We start from the raw sequence: 23,661 nt of genomic DNA, 5'->3' as shown, positions 1-23,661 counted from the left end.
GTATTTTGTGGTCAGTGTACCTATTGGGCTGCCTGTCTGTCAGAGTGCCTTCTCATTTACTTTCCATGAACACTGGTACCTTCTAACTCCAGGTTTTACTGCATTGCCTTAGGTTCCTCTGTGTGAGATCTGGACCATCCGCTGTGGTCACTCCAATGATTCTGTATTTCCAGTGTTCTTCCCCTAGAAATAAAGCTGTCTGCCTTCTTATGAACAACATAGTTGCTTCAGTCCTGCTTGCTGGGGACAATGTAGGCTTGCTTCTCTGAAGCGACCATGAATGAGCTCCAGTGACATCCTATTCAGTTGGAATGCACCTGGCCTAGGTGTATGTTTACACTGAACTGTGGTGTACTTTGGATTATCAGAAATACAACTTTTAAAGTATCAAAACATGGCAATGAAGTCTGCATTTTGTTTTTTCATTTCTCTCAAATTCCTCAGATTTTAAACAATGTCTTGACCGGGGTCCTTTTCGTTACAGTTACATGAAAGTGACTTTTACAGCCAATAGACCTTGGCCCAAACCACCTTCATGAGCTCCTTGCCTTGCAGGAAGATTCCACACTGCTTTGTGGCACCATAGGCAACACTTTTCAGGTCAGCACTGACACCTCTAAAGACACTGGCTACTCCCTTCCATCATGTCTCTGTACATACAGGATGTGGCCCCAAAAAGGCCCTTTGGTCTCATCATTGTCAGCGCTATTTGCCTGGGAAGAACTTAACAGCATGGTTTTATATGAACCAAATCTGAAATCTTCCTTTGTGATCCACAGGAAGAGGGTGAATTCAGCTATTTACCTTAGGAGCTCATGAGCATCAAAGGTAATCTATAGAAATGAGGTGAATAGTAATTCTTAATTCCATGTAAGCAATTACTTTGCATTACTCCACTGAAGTTATATTTGGATGAACTTGGCCCTGGAGTTTTATGGTCCTCTAATATGGTAGTCCGTAGAAGACTTTTTCTTTATTCTTTGTGTGTCATTAAGAAGATCCATCTCTAGAATAACAAAAAAAAAAAACCCAACCAAACAACAAACCAACAAAAAAAACCTCAATTTTTTTTTAGTCTGCTTGAAAATATTTTTCAGCAAGCAAAACTATTTCTTTCACCATTTCTCCTGTCCCTCAGTTTCACTTATGTAGTAAAAAGTAAAAATAATTAATCAAATCCACCTCTTCCTGAATATCTGGTATCAGAATCAGTAGGGAGATTGGTTTGCAATCTCAGGTTTGCAAGGTCAGTGAATTAAAATGTCTATTGAATCTTTGGTTTGTAGCAAAACAGCAGGAAGATTGCAATTTTATTTTCTTTTAGCTGGAGAAACTGGAAGAGGAGAAGGTATTGTATGTGTATGTGTATGTGTATGTGAAAAGTCAATATGAGAGTGAAGTTATGCTTTTAACCATAAGGGATTATAAATCTCAATTTTGATTTTTAATTATGTTGATGTATTGCTACTTTTAAAAGACATTTATGAGATTTAGAATTAGATGTCAAGAAGACATGGTTGCTGTCTGAATAAGTAAAATTTATGTGACAATTTAAAAGCTTCTTTAATTTATGTGACAATTTGAAAGACAGGGGAAAAGACTAAGGGAAAAAAAAACCTCTCTAAAACAATAAAACCACTTCTTTTTTTTTTTTTTTTTGTGCACCCTAAGGCTAATTTTGATCTTTGGCTATTAGAAAAAAAAAGGGATCATCTCTTTAACAGTCAAACACAGAAAGCATCATTTTCACTTCATAATTGCCTGTTTGTGTAGGAACCGTTCTGATTTTTAATGTCAGTCACAGAAACATTAGAGAAGAGTCCAGCACAGATAGATGACTTCACAGCAAAATGTCACCTTCATCATCCTCAAATGATGGTTATCTTGCTTGCTGTCTGAAAGATGGCACTTCTGGCTTTCTTCTCATTTCTTATCCATAGTGAACGTTTCTATATTTTGATTTCCCATGTGGATCTTTAAATGCTATGACACTGCAGTAAACAAATAGTACGGAAGAAGTTTGAAAGTCCAGCTTTTCTAATTGATTTAGTTTGATTAATTTGGTTTTAAATAGACCCTCTAAAACATTTATTGCTTACATGGAGGCATGTGGGTTCAACACAGCTAATCATGAGCAAACTATGTAGGGGCATGGAACTGCTGAGACTCTCTTAGATTAGATAATAGCTCCCTGCTGTTGCCACTACAATATCATAAAATACCATTCAAATCCTGAAAAGCTCAAAAGAAGCAATAAACAGCTCTAGCAAAACTTTAGGCTGAATGATAGGAAGTATAACAGAAGACCATATTATGCACAATAGGCAAATAAATAAGTTTTTGTCAGGTTCTGCTGCCCTATTCTAATTTGCTGTTCTGCATTTCCTGGGAAGAAGGTATCTTACCATGGTAACAGAAGGAAGAATGAAACTTAATTGTATGATGTAACTTAAAGAGAGTGTTTGACTTCATTTGAGCAAAAGAGGTGTGTTCAACAAAAGACTGTTTTTGATATAGTTTCTGCTATTAATGAAACATTCAGAAAGAGGCTTCACTCATTTTAAGTTTCTCTGTGTTCAAAGTTGCTTAATTTTTTGTTGCTTTGTATTATTCATTGTCTCAGTGCTAATTTCTTATAATTATTCACATTATCTCAGATTGGTCATATACTACAATTTCTATTCTGCCACTGACAGACTAAAATCACAGTGATCCTATGTAGCCACTCAAATGCTTTTTGCTCTGACAGAACATTCTATAAAAAAGAACCCACCATTATTAATTTTTGTTTCTGAGTGCTGTGTTGAAAGAATTAGGGGGTACTAATTAACTGCTTCACACTTTCTTAACTGTCAGGCTAGACACTGAGCTTAGCACTCAGTGAAGAATTTGCAGTGTACAAACCTCCAAAAGCCAAATATTTCATTTGAATGCCTGTGACATTCCACAAAGCTGTTGAATTTTGCAAGCAGCTGGTCTTTTCCTAATAGTTAATAATATGGTAATGTGGGGTTTGTCTTTGTGAGACCTCTTAGGCCAGTTGTGGAAAGATGCTGGTCATATACAAGATGGGACTGGACAGCACTTTCCTCACGTAAAACTGTTTAAAAAAGGAAAGGCTTTTAATGATAGAATTTTTTTTTCACATTGAAAGGTAAAGCAAACAAGTCAGTCAGACTTTGAAAAGAAATGTGTTACAAAGGGCCAGTCACAGTTGAGCAGGAGGGTTTGCCTAGGACTTATATATCTGACATGAGGAGTAGCCGGCCATCTATGATGAAGCAAATAACTCAAACACTCAACATATCTCCCTTAAGCTTTTCACTGAAAAATTGGTCTGTGTGCTTTGCTCCTGGCTGATGTGTGTGTGCAGGTGGCAGCTCCAACATACTGAAAGATTGACAGAAATCATAACTGCTCATTAGCAGCTGGACAAGTTATATTAATAGGATTTCAGTTTTGTCATAGTTTTTCTGCTATGTAGATGTGCATAAATTTTATGTGAGGAGGAACAACTGAGTTTTCATGGACAGTGACTAGGAGGAAGGAAAAGAAGGCATAGGAAATCCATGATCCTTACATATATTACTGTATCAGTCAGATATATATATAGGCAGCCACTGCAGCACTGTGTTTGGGTGGTAAATAGTCTTCATGATAACACGGCAATTCTTCTGTGGGCCCAGGCTCTACACCTGAAGGGTAGAACAAGACATGACCTGAAAGTGAAGCCAAAATAGTTGAGAAAGGGAATAATTTAAAGAAATGTAATGTTTGACGGTAAGTTTGGGCCATTGAAATTAAGGTGTGGACCTCAATGAGCCTGAGGTGGAGCAGGGACCCATGAACTTTGCAGGGCTTAGAGGAAGAGGAAAAAAGCATCTTGATCTAATGGTCTAATCAAAAAAGAAGTAATGCTAGTGGGAATTACTTTATGTAGTTATTTGGGTACACAATTTCTGCTTTGCTCTGATTAGTATTAAACACACATTTCCCAGTTCTTGGTTAAGTGTGTGGGTCCACATACATCTGCCAGACACTGTCCATCTGCCAGACTCCAAGACAATCTCTTTTTTAATTTCAATGAAATTTTAAAAATATATAATGGAGCATCAATTAAAACAGCAACTATTATTCAGATATTCTATTTTATAAGAAAATTTCTTGATAATCAACACTGTTCTGTTTATATACTCTTGATTCTTCTTTCTGATGACTATTATTTTGTGGAAAATATAAGGGCCTGAAGGGAGAGCAGAGGAAGGGCTTGCAGACTTTAGTCTAATAGCCGGGGTGATGAGGTAAAAGCTTGGCTAGCTTAGCTCACACTGAACATTTGACCAAAAAAATTCTCATCCTCTGCCCAGACTACTGGGACGCTGCTGCCAGAGGAGGAGAGAGAACTTTGAGACAGAAGTGGAAGGAGAAGTGTTTATATAGATAGATATAAGTAAAATGTAGAGGCAGTAGGAGTAGTGGAAAAGATGTATGGAAACTTCCCTGCAGCTACAAAGGAACACTGAATGAAGGTGAAGTACAGTGTGAAATACAGAGTGTGAGCAGGGTGTACTGAGCCAAGGATTGAATTAGGTAAAAGCAAGTTACCCAAATTACCTAAAAAGGTTATAAGCTAGGCTCTGATACAATCAGCCCCCAGACATCCAAAAAAAAAAAAAAAAAAAAAGAAGTTAACTCCATCCAAAACTGCAGGTAATAAGAATATGAATTTGTCAGTCCCAAGCCCTCAAGCCAGACAGCCAAGTTAGCAGCATTCCTTGCTAACCATGAATATCTTGCACTCATAATTACTTACAGCTTGTTCTTTCAAGCAAAAGCAAGACATGTTAAAAAGATAAAGACATGGAAAGCTATGATTCCTCATAAAATAAAACAATCTTACCCTGTAAGGGGGTACAGAAAGAAATATTTCTTTCCTTCTTTTTTTTCCTAGCTTTGCCATCAGCAGCAGATAGTTCTGCTGGTGATGGGGATCTTTCAGTCTGCCCCAAACTGTAAATGTCTCTCTCTTTAGAGTTAATTATCATCAGAGTGTTTTGTCCTTTTGTGTTAAAAGCACTGGAAATCATTCCTCAGCTGCAGCAAAAATTTCTCAGATAGTGATGGTCATATAGTAAAGAACAGAAGTTCATGTTAAATTGAATGCAGTTGATGGAAAAATAGATTAATGCAGATGGGAGAAATTAGCCAGTGAAGTTAAAAAAAAGGTCACAGTCCGTAGTCTGGCAAATCATATGGCTTTTTAAAACCTGCTGTACATAAGTAACTCAAGTGATTTACTATCTGAAATATAGCAAAAGCTGATAAATGAGTCACCAAAATGCTTACAGACAGTGAAAAAGCAAGCAATTCTCTGCTTGATAGGGGCTAATGGGGCTGCAGGGACAACCTGCAATAATTGTGCTAATGGACCAGCAGCAGTCAGAGACCGCACAGAGCTCTGCCCACAGCAGGTCAGAGCTACATCAAGGACAGCACTGTGAGCTGAAGCCAGGGCTGTCAAAACTGGGTAGGTTCAGAAATAATGCACTTATGTTTGTTTTCTTTTAAATTTATTTTTCTTTGCATATTTTTATATTATTTCTTTTAGACAGGGTGAAATATAAACCGGATTGGCAGTTACTGCCACTCAGTTTTAAAAAGTGGAGCAGAAGCTACTGAGTCAGTTCTGTGTGAACTGGCATCATTCAGAAGCAGCTGTGAAAGGCTGAAGGCTTTGCTCACACTTTCAGAGCTACTGTCTATTTGGTACTAGTCAGTAAGGACAGCAAACACAATCCATCTGCCATTTGCTCCCTGGTATCCTTGAGCAGCATTTCTGAAAGGACTCCCTTGCCTGAGGTGGAGCTCTGGCAGTGGGGGAGTATGAAAGCATCTCCCTCAGATGGCCACGCTGGCAATTACACTGAACTCATGTGCCTGGCAGGGCTTTGCACTTGATTTTTGAGGAGGAAACACTACGCTTTTGAGGAATTTACTGTAAGAAGTCTAATCCTGGGTAGGGTAAGTAAATATTCTGCAGTGACTTTTACTCCCACTCTTGTGGTTTTACTCAATTTATTTTCTCTGCTGCCAAGAAAATAAATAGGTAGAAGCAGTTTCAAATACTCTTTTGTTTCTAATCTTCCTAGAAGTGATAGGAACAACTCTACCTTTTCAGCCGTGTCAATGACATGTGACCTGCAATCCTCTTTAGGAGTCTATTGACAGCTGGTTCAGCATGTAAACCTCTTACAGTGAAGAGGATGAACCTGAATTTAGTGAATGTCTGCTAAAAGGAAGAATAAACCCAGAATGACAAGGAATACCCTTCTGTTTTCTCTGATGTGTATAAGCTAAATTGTATAAGCTAAAAGAGAAGGGCTATGCTGTAATATTATCTAAATATGTGGGGTTTTGTTGCATCCATTGGCAGTATATATCCTCTTTTCCAGTCTGCTCTGTGTGCTGTATGTTGGGCCTCCCGGTGCTATCCAGTGGAGGCCAATGAAAAAGAGATGTTCTACAAAGTGGTGCAATGGGATCTGTGCATTTTAGCCATTGTTTTTGGGTCACATCTACTTGGCATATTGTAGTATGTGCCTAAAAATAAGCCAAATCAGAACTGCAAGAAGTAGTGATATTTCAGAGTAAAAAAACATTGAACATCAGTGTTCAGAAAACTATTGTTTTTAACCATAAATAAAATGTCAATAAACACTCCTTAAAAACCTGTTCCTAGTTAAATGGAAGTATTGAAGAGGATTACATAAACAGAAATATTCCAACATTGACAGAAGACAGAAGACTGACTTGTCTTTGGCAGAAGAGAATGATAGATTGTCATAAGGGTTTGTATGTATGGGAATTGTACTAATCAAAGTTTTGAATCTATTTTTCCGTGGACAAAAGTTGATTCAACTACACTGATGTTGTTAGACCTATCATGCTTTCCTTCAGCTGGAAATCTGATGTTTGTGAGGCAGAACACACAAGAACTCAAAAACATCAAAAGCAGTTAACAAATGTACCAATCTATTTACAATTTGGAGTACAACTGGTCATTTAGTTTTCTTGATATGCCACTCCAAAAATGTTTTAGACTCAAGCAGATAAGTGGGAGAACAGAAAATTCTGTCCCTTCATACTTTCTAAACTCTGCATGAAACTGAGAAGATTTAGGTCATACTTATAATACTTTGAGATCATCTAAAGTAAGTATCGATACTGGCTTCCTTATAAGTAATGGAATTTGTTTATTTGGATACAAAATTAATTATCTGGATCCTACCTGTGCTGCATCTGTATTTCTTCAGGAATAAGGTCTTCAGGGTGTCACATTTAATCTCCATTAACAATAAAGTTGCAAGAAACTGCATACTTTGTCCTAATTTAGCTACAGTATTTGGTTATTGACCAAAATAAATTAATATATAAAGAGGAATAATACTTCAGAGCTGAGACTGTAGCCATACCTCTTGTGATGAGTAAAAAATGTTGATGGAGTCCATCTTTTCTAATCAACGCCCTTTTAAAAATTTGTCTACGTGCTTTTGTCTTAACTTAAAATCTTTTACCTCTGCCATGTGTCATGCTATTTTTTCTGTTCAGCCCACACTTTTTCCTAATGCTACTGGAGGCGATAAGTACTGTAGCTTCAGTTTTTCCACTATTCTAATTAATTTTCATGTTCCACAATCTTAAAATAGTACAAAGTGCTATTTTTTCTCTGTGACAATCCACTATGGACCTCTACTTCTCATAAACATTTTTTGTTTGTTTGTTTCTAAAACATTTCTTTTCAATTATAATCTACTTTTAAATGCCATGACTCAAAGGGATTACATTATTTGCACTCTAAACTGTCATTTTTGTGTAGTGGAACAACCATTCTTCTATGTTGTTTCTGGAGGTGCAGAAGGGCTACTTCTACATTAACTTTTAATAACAATGTCTGATTATGGACACTTTAGTGTCTTTTTTGTTTGTTTGTTTGTTTGCTTTTTATTGTTTTGTTTTGTTACTTTATTTATTGCTCTGCTGCCAGGAGTATCTTACTTGGCTCCTTTGCATTTCCATTTTGTCAGAATATCCTTCAGTTTTCCTGCTATATCACACTCCGTGGATAATTTCTTTTTGCAAAGTGCCTGGGCAGATGGTACTAAAAAGAGAGTTGTTGATGCAGCGACTGTTGACAACGATATCTGCAGTTGTTTTATTGAAAAAATATATGCAAGAATTGTGTTTGTGAACACTTTTTCTTATGTTTTAAGCTTTTCTTATTTGGAGGCACCGTTGGTCCAAGAGCACTAAACCTGTTTGATCCATTTGTGTTGATAATCAAATAGCTGGGTAACCGTCTGGTTCAACACATGGCAAATGACAAGAACTGCTTTTTAAACGTTTAAATTGTGGTATCAGTTCATTCTTTTAAGAATGCTAATGAGTGTTTTTGATTGAAAAACTAATAGATTATTCAGGCACTGTATCTGCTTGAGGAATCAAAACACCTATAAAATTTCTTCTCCCTTTACCTCTCTGTGTTAGCTGTGCTCCACTGCTGATACAGAAGCTGCTAACATAAGTCAGCACAGGCTTTCCCCTTCTCTGCAGATAATCCCCTGATGAAGAATTTCCTTTTTAAATCAGGGGCAATGGCACTTTCCCTTTTCTATTTCTTTTTTCTTTGGGAGCAGAATGAAGTTTTATTTATGTAACTTCATTTCTGTGTGGCCAGAGATTTTCATGTGTATGTGAAGAGTTATTGTCCTATCTATTTTTTTGATGATCAGTATGCAGGAGTTTAGCTTTGGGTTGGTACTAATTTTTAAATCATACATAAGAAACATTATGGCATATCTCATGAAGAATATGCTATTTAAGGAACAACATGGAAGGAAGTCACCTCTGTGAGACTATGGAGTAACCAAAGTTACTTCATTCTGTGTAGGGTCGAAGGGAATGTGGTCTCTGAGAGGAAAGAGTCTGGCATCTCTGTGACAGGGAGGGGAAAAAGTGTATTAAGAAATATGATAGACAGCTAAACTGTGTTGCTGGAACAAAGCCATCTGCTGTGTAGGAAGAGGAATTTCCTTCTGAATCCTGATCCTGGTTTTTGGTTTTTCAGTGCACAGCAGCATGTTATGACCTGGAGAATGATTAGAGTTTAAATCAGGAAGAGGAGAATCTAAAATGGCTTTTTTCTAAATTTTTTTTTTTTTTTAATTTGGTCAGTTACCCCAGTTTAGGGCAGACTTGCTGAATATAATTTGCATGCTACCCTGCATGAGACAAACAAATTCTCAGAGTTCCTTTGGAATGTGTTATTTATAATCCTCGGTGTTTGGGTTGATTTGTTTGGTAGTCGTTTTTCTTCCCCCCTTTCTTTTTATTTTGAGAATTTCAGTTGAATGTTTTTATGGACTCCGATCTTGGGTTTTAAATTTGTCTCCCCTTGGTCGGCAATGAATCAAAAATCTGTGTTTTAAAGCTGCTTTTCAATACAGATTAGAAGCTCCTTCTCTGACATTGTAGCCTTGAGTGTCTGGATCACTAAGGCCTTTTAAGGCACAAAAAAATATCTGGTAGCAAACTAGAACCCAAGGCTATGGAATGAATTTCCCGGGGCATGTAAACAGTGTATGTTAATATGTAACAGTGATCTAAGTGAATGGCTATTGCAGGGAAAAACACCATCTTTGTAAGATGAAACTGCATTTATTCTTGGACAATTTCACTGACTATTATCCACATATAAGAGGAAATATTTTATTGATATGACCTGCCTTTTTATTCTGTTTAGTTTTTCAATTTGTTCCTCTGGGATTTTCAATGTTTTAAAAGTTTTTGGCTCTGATATAACTCAAGGTGGAATGCAAATGACCAGTTATGTAGAATTACTCTATTTTGGAATTTACTTGTTAGGAAGTTATAAGGAAGTTGTGTTTGGAAAGACTTGGTGATAGACTTCTTTTGTATACTTAATCAACCCTGAATAGTTTTTTTGATGAAAACTCTTCTGTATGAAAAAGATCAAATCTCAGTGCAATAAAATGTACATTAAAAAGTACTTTTTTATAGCACTGTAATATAGACATTATTTGTATAAGGCTTGTATATCATTCAGTGAAAAAGTATTTTTGTTACTTCAGAGTTAATTCCCCAGGTTCCTTATATAGACAACATGAGAGATGTGGAGGATGAAAATGATCTGAAGAGATCTCTCTCTTGCCAGTGACTGTAACGAACCTAAACCAGACTTTCAGATGGCAAAGCTTATATGAATAATCTCAGTGTCTTCTGCTCAGCCAGAACCTGAAAAGAAATTCTTAGTACCTCAGTTTTAATTAAAATAATTTAAAAAAAGAAAATATAATGGACTTCCAAGTGAAAGAAAAAACAACATTATTTTATCAACCTAATAATGTTATTTCAAAACCTGACAGCTGTATCTCCTACTAGAAAGTATTTATCTACAAATTTTACTGCTGTTTCTTCTTTGTCTGCTCATTCTGCTCTAGCTTTGAAGCAAATTTTAGCATTTTTGCTGAGTCCAGTCAACTGAGATCATCATCGACATAAAGCCTACATAAATTGTTGTAGTTATATTGTAATACCTATTTAACAGATATGAGTATGCTTGAACTGCCATGTTTCATTTTATTGGGACCAATGGACAAAATACTAGTCCCAGCAAGCTTACAATATTTTGGATCCATCGTGTTGCCTTTTTGAAACTTAGCTTAATTTGATGACAACTTGATATTTTTTAAACTATGCAGTGGCCTGCCTCTGTAACACCTCTCTAGGCACAGAAATCAGCCACATTTTCTCATGTTGTTAACAAGCACTTTTTTTGGTAGATGTCTGGCTTTTTTTATTTTTTTTTTAACTTTAAGGCATGGAGACACTTTTTTTTAGTGACAAAGTCTTTTTTTATCTAAACTATATGGTTATGAATAATCTTATATCCAAATTCTTGTAATGAAACATATGGAACAACAATTTTCAAAGAAATGCTTAAAAAAGGAAAAAAAATAGATTTTTCATTACTTGATCTCTATGTATAGCTAACTAATTACTTTTTTCAGTCCCCAAAATGGGTGGCATAAGGATAATGAAAGGCCAGAAGAATCAATGCATGTAATGGCTTGTCTGTGCATCGCTCGGACTAAGGAAAATTTTGTCAAAACAATCCTGCCACACTGCTGTGTATGAAGGTGTTCCTTCATATGGGAAGTGCCCAGTAATCTTGTTTTAATATATTGTATTTCCTTTTCTTCCATAATTCTTGGATTCAGCTGCTCTCTAAGCAAATCTTCATGCTTTAACATATGTTCCCCCAAACCTTTGAGATTGCAATATTCTATCACTTCAATGCTTGACAAATAACAGCCTTCTCTAGACATGGTTATATCATCTAGTTGTATCTCAGACCTACTCTTCTGTTCATATTCCCATCATCCAAATATCTTTAAGAGTCTGATCAGATATAAAGTTAAAGAACTAAGTTGTGACCACTTTCTCAATGGCTGAGACTTTTGAAATTCCCTTATGGACTAGAAAAATGGTGTGATCCCCCTTTATTTGTCATAAATTCAGTTAGCCGCAGAGCTGGTTAAGTGAAAAGCTCATTGTGAATGTCAAGGAAAAATGCTGGCATTTAAAAGCCAAACCTGCAGAATATACTAAAGTGTCACAAGTGCAGTCATGCTTTAAATGTTCTTGATAAATTTGCAGACTCATTTTTCAGTATACCCTGCAGATTTGCAGATAATACCTCTTAACAGGTTATCAGTGTAATCCATAGGGAAACTGGGGGTTTGGGATTTGGACCACCACCCATACTGGCTCTTTCAAATTTGCAGCTTGCTGGCAGTTGCTAACAGCTAAACTCTTTTGGCAGCATCTGCTCCTGAAATTTATTTTCTCCTTCAGAATGTCTGCAGTTTTCCATGTGGTCTCCTGTAGCTTTCCAATTTTCTTTGCTGAAGCAGAAAATTTAGAGGAGGAAACAGAAGATAAGCTTTTCAGTGCAATTTCTCACTCCGTCAAATGGTAGGTTTTTGGACCTGCTGTATCACTGTGGTCCTGCTGGATGCTCAAGAAATCAGGGTTGATCTGTGTCCCCATCCCCACCCATCCCTGCTCCCTTGTTGGGTGCTGTGGGACAGGTCCTGGTTGGGAAGACTGTGGCCCTGCCAGACCCATGGCCAGTCCCTGCTCCTGGTTCCCTCCCACAGGGTAGAAGCACCGCATGATACCCTAACATAGGAACAGAAAATGTGTGAGAACAGTCCCGCTGAGGCAGAGTCAGAAATACTTCATGGCAGCTTAAGGGTTAAGTCCTTTCTTTTATCTTCACCTACTATAGTGAAGTCCTGGTCTGTTTACAACCCTCTAATGTCTTTTTGACAGAGACAGGCAGAGACTTGACGTAAACAAGTTACCAAATTGTGGAGATACCAAATTTTTAATTTTTTTTTCAGAGAAGTACAATAACCCTACAAAGCCCAATTTGATTTTAAAACAAGAATCAGAGGAAGCACTCTATCTTCCAGGCTGTTTTTGAAATTAAAATTGCCCTTGCAGAACATGTTCACTTTCCAAATCCAGCAGAAATTAATGAAGCAAGCACATTGTGTGGCCCTATCTAAGGAACCATTTCCAAAAAGGATAAGATTAGCACACATTTCTTAAGCACGTTCCTTAATTGCCTGGGGTCTTGGCATGGCAAATGCTCCTCAATTTGGAATAATGGAATCATTTAGAATGAAAAAGACCTCTGAGATTATCAAGCCCAACTGTTTTCCCACCACTACCAAGTGTACCACTAAACCCTGGCCCTAAGTGTCACATCTACATGTCTTTTAAATACCTGTTACCTGCTGGTTACTCAGCACTTCTCTGAGCAGTCAGTTCCAATGCATGACAACCCTTTCTGTGAAAAAAATATTTCCAAACAGCCAATCTGAACTATCCCTGAAACAACTTGAGGCCATTCCCTCACGTCCTCCCATTTTCTGTGAGAAGAGACTGACGCCCACCTCACTACAACCTCCCTTCAGGCAGGGAGAGATAAGGTCTTCCCTGACCTTTCCTTCTCCTTTTCTCCAGACTAAACAACCCTAGTTCTCTCAGCTGCTCTTCATAAGACTTGTGCTCCAGACCCTTCACCATCTTATTTACTGTTTGGACACACTCCAGCACCTCAGTGTCTTTCAAAATGAGACCTGACAGTTGGCTGTACCTCTCACAGTGTCGTGCTGTCAGGTATTGCCAGCCCTTCGGGATCCCTCTCTGGGGATTCCTCTGCAGGATCCTGTACAGTCCTGTCTAATAGAAAATTAGAAAAGTCAAATAGAAAATGAGTCTGTATTAAATAATGCTTTCATTGCTCATTTTTTCTGACATCTTAATGGTGCACGGGTTTAAAGGTTCTGAAGTTTATTTGCTGATTTGGTGAAGCTAAAAAAAAAAAGCAGTCATCCGGAAATACTGGAAACTGTTTAGAGATGTGAGCTCTGGAGTCTTTGATCCTTCCCCTGACTCTATCAGCTGGCCATACTTGATTTGTGATGGGTAGTCATAACAATTTCCCCATGGTGTGCTACTGCTGAGGAGAAATCATCAGGGAGGGTTGTGCCTCTGTGTGAGCACATGTATATGATAAAGTTGTCAGATGTATGCATACAGCTGCTGAGTGCACAGTAAACGTTTAAGAGCTGAATGCTCTGATGTTGGTCAGCAGGGTTTATACCATGAAACTGTTCCCCAAAAACAGACTTTATCAGAAACTCACAAATATGGTGGAAGAATGGGCTTCAAGTGCAGTCAAAAGCTAGTCTGGGGCTTTCTTTATTTGTGGTTTGTTTGTTTGTTTGTTTGTTTTTTCTTAACCTCTGTTTTTCAATTTATTTCTGCATTATGCTTGTTTACAGTTAAGAGTAATTAGTTCAATACATATGATTTGTATAAATGCTTTCTATTTAGGGAAGATGAAGCTTCTGAAATTAGACTTCATTCTAAAAGAATGTAGTAATGATAAATTTAATTCATGCTGCTTTGACTAGTCTCCATGACTAATTGTCTCTCATACTTTTACTCTGGACTTCTTCTTTTCTAGGAAACTTTGCTTAGTTGTTGTACTTGTTATAAACTCTTGGCTTAGTAGTATTCTTGAGCTTTTGTTTGAGAGGCAACCTCATGCTTACAACTTTATTTACTAGTTTAGAACTTGATTACTAATTCAGGGAAGCATGCTAACTCTTTTTTCCCCCTAAAGGAATTATCTTTTTAATTTTGTATATAGTGAAATTTTTATAAGTTATGGTAAGAACTGTTGATGTTCTTGCAAAATATGTATGCTTCCATATTCACCTGTTCTTCAATTCTGACCAAATCTTTCCCATGGAAGCGAGAATTATTGCTTTCTGTTTTCACAGAAATAGCTCCCTATCTGATAGTTGTGTGGATGGCATTACATATGGGACATGAAGCATTATATTAGCTGGTATTTAAAATGTGTCCTTGTTATATTATAACAAATGAAAGCAATACATTGTGTACCATGATTAATCTTTTCCATACAAGGCTAAATAATAGGTTCCAGTCAGGTCAAGTGATTATTTCAAGTGTTTGCAGCCTAACTAGGGTGATTATGGTCTTTTGCTGTCTCAGGCTCTTGTAAGATGTTTATTTCTTTTGGTGTCCTTTGCTGTAGTGCATTTGGGATTGAAATGTTGCTTATAGCTGAACATCAGGGCCCACCACAAAGTCTTCCTTTTCCTTTTGTTTAAAGTCACAGGTGTAAACACCATTAGGAAATGCCTGAAAATGTGGTCAGAGTGCAGGTCTGGTGCTTGATGGCAGGAAGGTAATTCCTGCTCTCCAGAGGACCAGTTTGACCAACACGAGCTATTCTGAGTCTCATATTTGATGTAGAAAATGCTAATGATTTTTGAGTCTGAACCCTGAGAGAAGAACTGCGAACACTAGTGGCGTCCAGCTTACCAGAACCTTGCCAGCACACAGTAGAAATCTAGAGCGGTGTTCTCATCCTGTGAACAGGCCTGCCCACAATGGGTTAATGAGCTGACATGGTGATTAGCCTCTTGGTAACGTTGCTGAATTGCTCAGTAGAAGTGGATTGCACTCCATTCCAGCATGTGGATATAACCAGTTTCTAGTTTTTTGATCAGAAAGAAACATTTGAAGTGCGGCCTGACCCCAGTTTTTGACACGTGTTACATTTTGATTTGTTTTGATTTGTTTCCTTTTTACACAGTGTCCCAATTATCAGCTACTTGCAGGGTTGAGGAGGACCAAGAATGATGCTAAAATGGTTTTTTTAGCACTGCAGGCTTCTTCCTCTACCAGGGTGGGGTTTTGTATATTCCTGGGTTTTGGTTGCAGATCTCTTATCTTTGGATTAAGTGGATGATCAAATTGCACCTCCAGCATCTCTGCAGAAATATGAGGGGCACAGAGGGGTTTGCACTAGGCTCTCAATCCAAGGATGGCTTTAATTTTTATAATCCATGCTATTTTTTAAGTGATGTTTTTACAACTTTTCTTTCTGTAGCTTTCAGCCTTCAAGATTCTTTTATGCCCTAATTAGCTTTATTGTTTATATTACTCTCATTCTCTAATTAGAGTAATCACATCATGGGGGAGTTAAGGCTCTTCTGCTTTTTCTCTAATTATTTTTGTTTTGTCAAGCCTGGCTGTTTCCTGCTGCTTATTTTTGTCCATGTGTTTTTGTTCTCTGCAAATTGTTGTTGTCATGTACTAATTGTTTTTACTTTATCTGAAGACCTTTTCCATTTTTACTGTCTTCATCATTCTTGGCCATCTGTTCAGCTCCACAGTTCCATGTAAAAGTGACAGGACCTACACCAGCAAGTGGGGATAACAAAGTGTAAGAAGAAAGCGAAAGTGATATCTAAGTGAAGGTGATGTCTTTAATTAGCATTCTGGATTCTTCAGCTCAGGTTCTGTCACTTAAGCCACCTTCCCCCTGACCTTTATACTCCCTTTCTTGTTGCCATTCCTGTGGTTGCTTTGCCCTTCAGCACTTTTTGTGGACTGGTTATAACAGAAATGGTGAAGGGCTGCTGAGGTGTGGATTGTCAGTGGATATACATGTGCCTGTGTAGCATAAAGCAATGTTGGTGTCAAACCCTAACAAGCAGAAGAAAATGGTAGTTTTTATAGAAAGTGTCTGGTTACTAGTCTCAGAATTTACATATCCTAGGAAGACAAAAGCAAAAGGAAGTGTGGAAAGATTAATAGTGTGGACAAGGTGAGGTAATATCAGAACAGCATATATTATATATCATTTGAAGACTTTTTTTCCAGTGGAACAAGTGACACTGTTGTGTCTAAAAGTAGAAACAGCTAAAGGGTGTTTTCATGAGTCAAATTTCTGAATGCACACATTCAAGGTCCACCATCAGAATTGTTATAAAAATTGCCCCCTATGGATGCAGACTTTGAGCATAGTGGGATTAGCCAGGATTATATCAGCAATGCTTGGTGAGCACACCTTTAAAGTCCTGATAGTGTTCTTGCTATCCCTATGGGTTCCATTTTGTAGAAACTCAGGTAGCCTTTTATATTGAAAGCCATGATGAGATTAGAAGAGCACTTGCTTCAAAATACCACTTTCTCCACTAAGACTTTCTCCTGCATGAATTATATTCTCCTGCTTAAAAAGGAAGAACTTTGGTAGCTACAGAGTATGCAACCATCTCCTTACAGACAGTGTCAGTGCAATGTAGCACCTGAGTTGTAATCTGCCCAACATTTGACCTGAGGTACTGGGTAATTGAATCTAACTCATTCACTTTCTTCAGGTGAGATTGAAAATATGTGGCTTACAGCAGAGTTTGAATCAGCATTGTGGCCACTCAAGGCTGAAATAACCACCTAGCACATCTTCTGACTGAAAACACTACTGAACAAAGCAGTACCTGGAGGTTTTAAGTTTATGAAGTTCAGACACAGCTCTACAAATTGCAAGAAACTTCACTGTCTTCCATCTTGTTATAAAATAAAATACGCAAATCCTTCTTTTTGAGCAGTCCTTATATTTAGAAGATAGAATAACGAGTCACTGTTGTGTATTTATTTAGAAGTCTATGATTTTATAATTTATTTCCCCTCACAGTCCAACAATAGTGGGAGAAATTTTGTGTTTCCTCTAAATGGGTTTCCTCTGGGTGTATTGAGATCTGCATTTTGACTTTCTGGTGGTGGGACGCTACATTTTTGAATGGAATAAATCTGAGTCTACCTGAATAATGTTGATTTTGATAGGAAATGTCTCTGAAAGAGCCTGGTCATGGGAAGATGTTCTAAAATGGCTCAATTATTTAGTCTCTCCCAGAAGCCTCCCCAAAAGCCAAACCTCTGTGATTGTAATTGATTGTCTTCAGCTGCATCTTAAGTTTGGGGATTACACTTGAGAAAAAAAAGCTTTTTCACAATGCTAAGCTGGAATATGGCAAAAAGTCTCTTACACTCTGTTTAATTATCTGCAACACCAGGACAAAGACTTGACAGAAACCATTTGGAAGGGATTGTGCTGCAGAAACGAAGTACTTGTATTCAGATTTTCTTCCCTAATACCGAGTACCAAGGTTACTGTAGACATTAGTGGATTTGTAGATGGTGATCCATGTCTCAAATAATGTTTGTGGAAAATAAATTCCTCTAATATCTCATATTTTATGAGGTATGCTAGTGTAAACTGATATGGAGGAGTCCCCTGTGAGTATAAGAAAGTAACTACCATGACCAGTTCAAACTTAATGAATGAAAACCTTAATTTAGGTGAACACCATTCTTAAAGAATATTTAACTAATTAGATGGACTTGTAGCAAAATATTCTGTAGATCTGTAGTGAATCATTTTACTGCAGACTTACTATTCTGTATTTTTTCTTTCTCCCTTCAAAGATACCACTTCAATTTTTCAAAATTATTCAGCTTGAGGTCAAAAAGCACTGTTTTTACAGAAAAGACACCACTACTGAAGGTTTCCTCAGAGGAAAATGGGTGAGTTACTTTCATTTTTCTCAAAATATTTTTTTTTTCTAAGTTCTCTTCTGTTTAATTCCATGTGGTTCTTTCTTATATCCTAACACCAAACCTGCTGGGAAATAAAGTGTATAGCAGGGGCTGTAAGCAGAGAATTACTCTGGAGGACCTTGGCAGCAGAGAAGGGGCTGAAAAAGGAGAAGGGAAGGATGTAAGGTGTGAGGTCAGGGTGATTAGAGAACCCTAAGCTTAGACAGCTGCAGGTTCTGTGCTCTTATTTCCTCCATGTGCTGCTACATAAAGGGCACTGAAAGGCACAGCAGATCTATAGGGAAGGTCCTGATGATGGAGCTTACACATCAAATCCTGAAGTACATCTGCCTGGTGTATCAGAGAGCTGGTGCTCTCAGGTGCACCTAAATGTCTCAGGGTCTTTGCTCTTGCTGCCCAGTCTACCCAGTTGTGTCACCATGGGGAGTTTGGTCTGTACTGAACAAGTCTCTTTCTATGAAATTTTCCATGAAAATATCTCAGAGTGAATGTAAGGTTCTGCAAGGTTAGTTACATCTACTACCCGCTGAAGTAAAACGCTGTTTTGTTTTATTATGTTTACTGAAAATGTGTGACAGGTTGCAGTGTATGGCTCTTCATAATCCAGATTTTACCACAGATGATGATTCATGGGACAACAGCTCTGCAGAATTTGAGCAAAGGTTTCAACTGGAAAGTGAGATGGCAAGTTTCCCTAGATCTACTTCTGAGAAATATGAAATCTTGGACAACCTTCATGTCAAGTTCAATTTATCAAAGATGAGGTCTGAATTCAAACATTAATTTTTTTTTTTAATTTCTGCATGTATTTGTTTTTATGCATAGATGTCTAGAAAAGTATTTATTTATGTAAATTAATAAACTAGTACTTCATATGTAGATGGAATCTTGACATTGATAGTTTGAAATTGACTCTTCATAATGATCAATAGCCCCTTGTTCTAACAAGAATCTATCACACGACGTTCTAAATTTGTAATTAAATACCCCTTATATTGCTTTTAACATTCTTTAAAACCATTTTTAAAAGCCCTGTGGTTGATTCCACAGAATTTTTTTCTTTAGTGTTTTGTTGCTTCGCTTTAATTAAAATATATGTGTAAAAGTTCTGTAGTCATTACAGTAGCTTTTCACATATACACAAAGCAAAATATAACTGAACATTTTTCCATCTTGGACAACATTAGTATATTTCACTCTTTACCCGAAAGTAGCCTTTTACATCATTTAGGCATAGAGGAAATTGAATTTGTTAATATATTAAAAGATAGCAACATCATAAGAGCTTAACCTCAAATTTTCTCAGGATATTTTTTCTGGGGATTTAACAAGCAAAAGCTTTAATCTTGGATATTAATTCCCTCTGCCCCTTCCAGAGGTCCAATTATTTTTCTAGTTTGTTTTGGTGTCTGTAAATAGCTCTGCAGGGTTTTCGTGGAGCCCAGCACTGCAGGTCCACATCTCCTTGTTGATCTGCCACGCCTGTCCAGCGGAATGTCAGTACATCTTTTCCCAATCTGTATGTTGTATTAGCTCATCACTTTCTTCTCATTGTGCATACGGTATTGTGCTCTCCCGCTCTGCTGCTGAACAAATGGAGCAGGAGAGTTCCAATGACTGCAATTAGTGCAATGTGAGCACATGCAAAGAAGTTTGGCAGGTGTTTTTCCTCACATTTGTGGTAGATTTCCCTGGTACTTGATGGGACAAAGGTATCTACTGGGAGTGTGAAATTCATTGTTTCCAGTATAGGTTATAGGTTCCAGTATAGGTCATTGTTTCCATTATAGGTTTATAATCTGGGGAGGAGCACATTTTTCTGGCAGAACTTTCCCTGAAATATTTTCACTGCTGCATTGCAAGCTGTACATATGGGATCAGCTCCTTGGCTGTTGTAAATCATAACACTGCTGAGATGGCAAGTGAAGCTAAACTGCCCAGCACCATATGCAGATCAAAAATCATTTGGCTTAGAAGAGGGGGTGAAATTCTTCATAGATTTATACTCCATGAATTTCCAGCTGAAGTCAGATAGGATTGTACTGGAGGCATATATCAGCATAGGATTTGGCACAGGGCTTGTACTTGCATCGCTGTGCCAGATTAGCACTGTAGGAAGAGACAGATTGCAAAGTACGGGTGTGTCAAAAGCTGATCACATCTCAATGTAAGCTGTTAAAAATGTTGCTTCCCTAATAAAAATTGCCATGAAAACAAACAGACGGGAGGAAAAGACCCTTCTAAATTCTTTATTTATTAAAACCATTTCCAAAACCTTGTTTTTATTACATCTTGCCAGCTCTTTTGGATGAGTTTGTTATTTACAAACTAGTCGTTATTAATTTATAAAAGCTTAATTAGCATTTTATTTCACTTGTGTCTTAAAATCAAGAGTTTTTTAACAATAACTTTAATATTATAAATTATAAATTGGAAGTCCAAAGTGCAAACAAAAAATATAAAGTACATTAAAATTAAGCCAGTCTGGATAACACTTTATTAATTCATAACAAAATAAATTCTCAAAATTACAGAACAAAACTGTAATGTAGAGATGGGTAAAATTGACAGGCAGGATAGAGGCTCTATGACTAAGCTGGCACTAAATATTTTCCACAAATCACATAATACCAAACTAAGTTATCAGTGTTGAAGTGCTGATAATGGCCTGTGTCATCATTCCATTCTTTTCATGCCTGTATTACTTTCTTCTCTCTGCCATCTTGCTTTTCAGTAGAGCAGGGCTACTTGAAGAAGCCATAGGAGAAGCCACCTAACTGGTTTCCTTCTCCTCTTCCTCTGCCTTCTCTAGATTTTCATGCTGTGCAAAGTTTGGGTGAAGTTGTTACCACTTGTATTAAATAGAGGACTGTAGCCTGTTTGTACCAGTTTGTGACAACATATTTTTATTAGCTGCTGATTTTTACTAGCTGCTGTTTGGAAAATTCCAAAAAGGGAGGGAAACTTTGGAAAACATTGTTTTTGGAAAATGTGTTTCCAGTCATTTATGCTGCTTTTTGTCAATGAATTGACTTAGGGACTTACTTCCACTGTGGTTAAAAATTATTTCTAACATTCTTCAGAATATTCTGCTTTAATATTTTGTCCTTCAACATCTGTCAATGCAGCTTTTTATTGCACTCTTCATTTTTCAACTAATTATCCTGGTAACTTGAAATGTTTTCCTTCTTGCCTGTCATCAGGTTTAAATCAAGCCTTGCATTTGTCATTCTGTCAGAAAAACAAGGTTTGAATGTTTACTTAAAAAAAAAAATAGAATAAGAATATTGATGCTTTCAAAATGAAAATATGTAACGAGGTCAAATCAACAGAAAGGCTTCTGTAAATTAAGGCATCAGTAGAACACATTGATGGGCAGTCAGAAAATTTTTAGTTGAGTTGTCTTTTAAGTAAGATTAAAAAATGGTAAATTGAAAATACTAAATTTTAAGATTTCTTTCTCAAGACCATGAGAATGTCCACATTTTAGAATTATTCTTGCCTTATCTCAACATCTCAACATCCACATTTTAATTTAGAGTTATTGTTGCCTAACCCACTCAGTAGTAAGTTTGGACAGTTCAGGATATTTTATGGCATCTCATTTTCAGAACAGGGCATTCCTTCAATGGTCACAGATGTGCCATGGAAAAAAAAATTTAGTTTTGTTAGTAGATTCATGCTCATGAGGTATATTTGGTTTTAAAATATACTGTTAAACCCAGAAGATTCTTAAATTTGTTCTTGTCTTCAAACTCCTTTTTCTAATACTTTTCAGGGTGTGTATTCTAAGTCCAGTTTGAGGAAGTCACTGATGACACTATCTGTCTATGCCACAAGCTGTGTTTTCATCACAGCCATGCCACCTCCCTGTGAGAGCAATGCTCCTTTGCCTCTCTGGGAGAGACACGAATGAGCTGAGGGTGATTTAAGTCTGCCAGGGGCCAGCAACAGTAGTGGACAAGTGGTTCAGGATCCAGCACCAGCTCATTCTGCAGCTTTCCCTTAGATTTTCCAAGAGCCAAATCCTCCATCCTGTGCATTGAGATCATGCTGGGAGCAAAGAGGGTGCAGGAGCCTCGGTAGTCACCAAGGCCTCCCAAACCCTTGCTTCGTGGTGTCTGTACTCTGATGTGATATACTATCACCCATAAGTGCTTACCATGGTGTTTATGAAATGTCAGAGCTGTTAAGAGAATAGAAATTATTGTTTTTAAACTAGCCAGATAGTAAATACGTGTTTCCTTGTGTTTCAGATGTTGCCTAAAATTCCTGAAAGTTTCAGGCCTCTTTATCTTTGTAGTTGTCTGCTCTGTAAGTATTGAATTTTCAGTCTTCCCCTGCCCCCCATTTCTTTAGAATTAGTTCAAAATGAGCTTTGGTATTTTCTCTTACCACACAGAAAATGTCTCAAGGCAAAAATGACAATACTGTGCAGGGCTTCATGCCTAATCAGACTCCTATTTGTTGCTCCAGTCACCCTTCAGGAAAATGTGGTTGGGTAAGCAGTTGAGTTGGAGGAAGAGGCAGATTAAACCCAAATTCATAGGTCCCTTAAGGATGCTTGTTGAATTTAGGATGGCTCTTTTGACACCTGAGGAATGCTCATAGGGGAAGCTGTGCTGGGGAGGATGCCGCAGCAATGGCAGCGCTTCACAGTGTCAAAGGCAGAAGGTGATGGGGAGGTCGGCATCTCCCTTGGGTGGCCAAAGTGCTGCCCTCCCTTAAAAAAAATCTTCAAAATTAGCAAAATCTTAGACTGAAAGTGTAGAGAAAAATTTCAAAAAGTTGGAGTTTATTTCTTTTAGTGGCTGTGAGGAACTCAATTTTGGGTTGCAGGGCTTCTGCTGGGAAGAAAACAGATGATACTCTGAATTTCCTCAGGTATGGGTGTTGCTTTCCAGATGGATCCTGAAGATTACAAATGTCTTAAGAGACATTTTGAAAAAGTGCATAAAATATGTGACTTTGGATGTAAATTAACAGAAGGAATATTACTTACCCTTGTTAAGTATCCCAGAGATGCTTTTCAACTGTGGTGGAATTATAACTAAAAATACTGTATGTGCAATTTCAAAGAGTCTTTTTAAAGTATTTGAGATAAGTTTAGCAGTTCTTTTACAGTTTTTGTGTTACTAATGAATGTTTATTTTTTCATCCTTGCCCTAGATTTTATTTGGCATTTATCCAGATCAAGGTATGCCCTGGCAGATGTTGGCTGTATCACCTCTGGAAAGCTTCTGTATCCTTCTTTCATTGTAAAACTCTGATCTGAAGTTTCATTGATAAAGTAGTTGAAAGGGTGTGCATTTTCTGTCTTATACCCTGAGAGGATTGGGTGTCCTCAGAGCCTGGGCTGCGTTCAGACTTGTCCTTTGACAAAGGCCCAAGTCTTCCCTCTTTAAGTTGTACTGAATGGCACCTGTTTAGGGCCAAGAAACTGTTGAGAGGAACAAGCAATAAAAGAACCCCAAATAAAATTTATTTTTCATAGCTGAATACAGATCTGAATGTTAAAAGTCTTTGAGGGATGAACATTCATTTAGTAAACAAACAATAACTTTTGCAAAC

The 23,661-nt window shown here is 37.4% G+C and overlaps 1 protein-coding gene across 1 annotated transcript in view; it reads left to right on the top strand.

Moving 5' to 3' along the window:
- The window catches only part of OCA2 (OCA2 melanosomal transmembrane protein), a 179,163-nt gene that overhangs the window by 29,414 nt on the left and 126,088 nt on the right, over positions 1-23,661 (top strand). The window contains exons 3-6 of the mRNA XM_005516514.3: positions 17,959-18,057; positions 18,669-18,854; positions 22,347-22,404; positions 23,260-23,332. Coding sequence (XP_005516571.2) covers positions 17,959-18,057; positions 18,669-18,854; positions 22,347-22,404; positions 23,260-23,332 — 416 coding nt within the window. The remainder of the gene's footprint in view (positions 1-17,958; positions 18,058-18,668; positions 18,855-22,346; positions 22,405-23,259; positions 23,333-23,661) is intronic.

The sequence above is a fragment of the Pseudopodoces humilis genome, chromosome 2 (assembly GCF_049639895.1).
Source record: "Pseudopodoces humilis isolate 2021_Gansu_Grassland_sample_001 chromosome 2, ASM4963989v1, whole genome shotgun sequence".
In the NCBI taxonomy this organism is placed as follows: domain Eukaryota; kingdom Metazoa; phylum Chordata; class Aves; order Passeriformes; family Paridae; genus Pseudopodoces; species Pseudopodoces humilis.
This window is presented reverse-complemented; position numbering and strand designations above follow the sequence as displayed.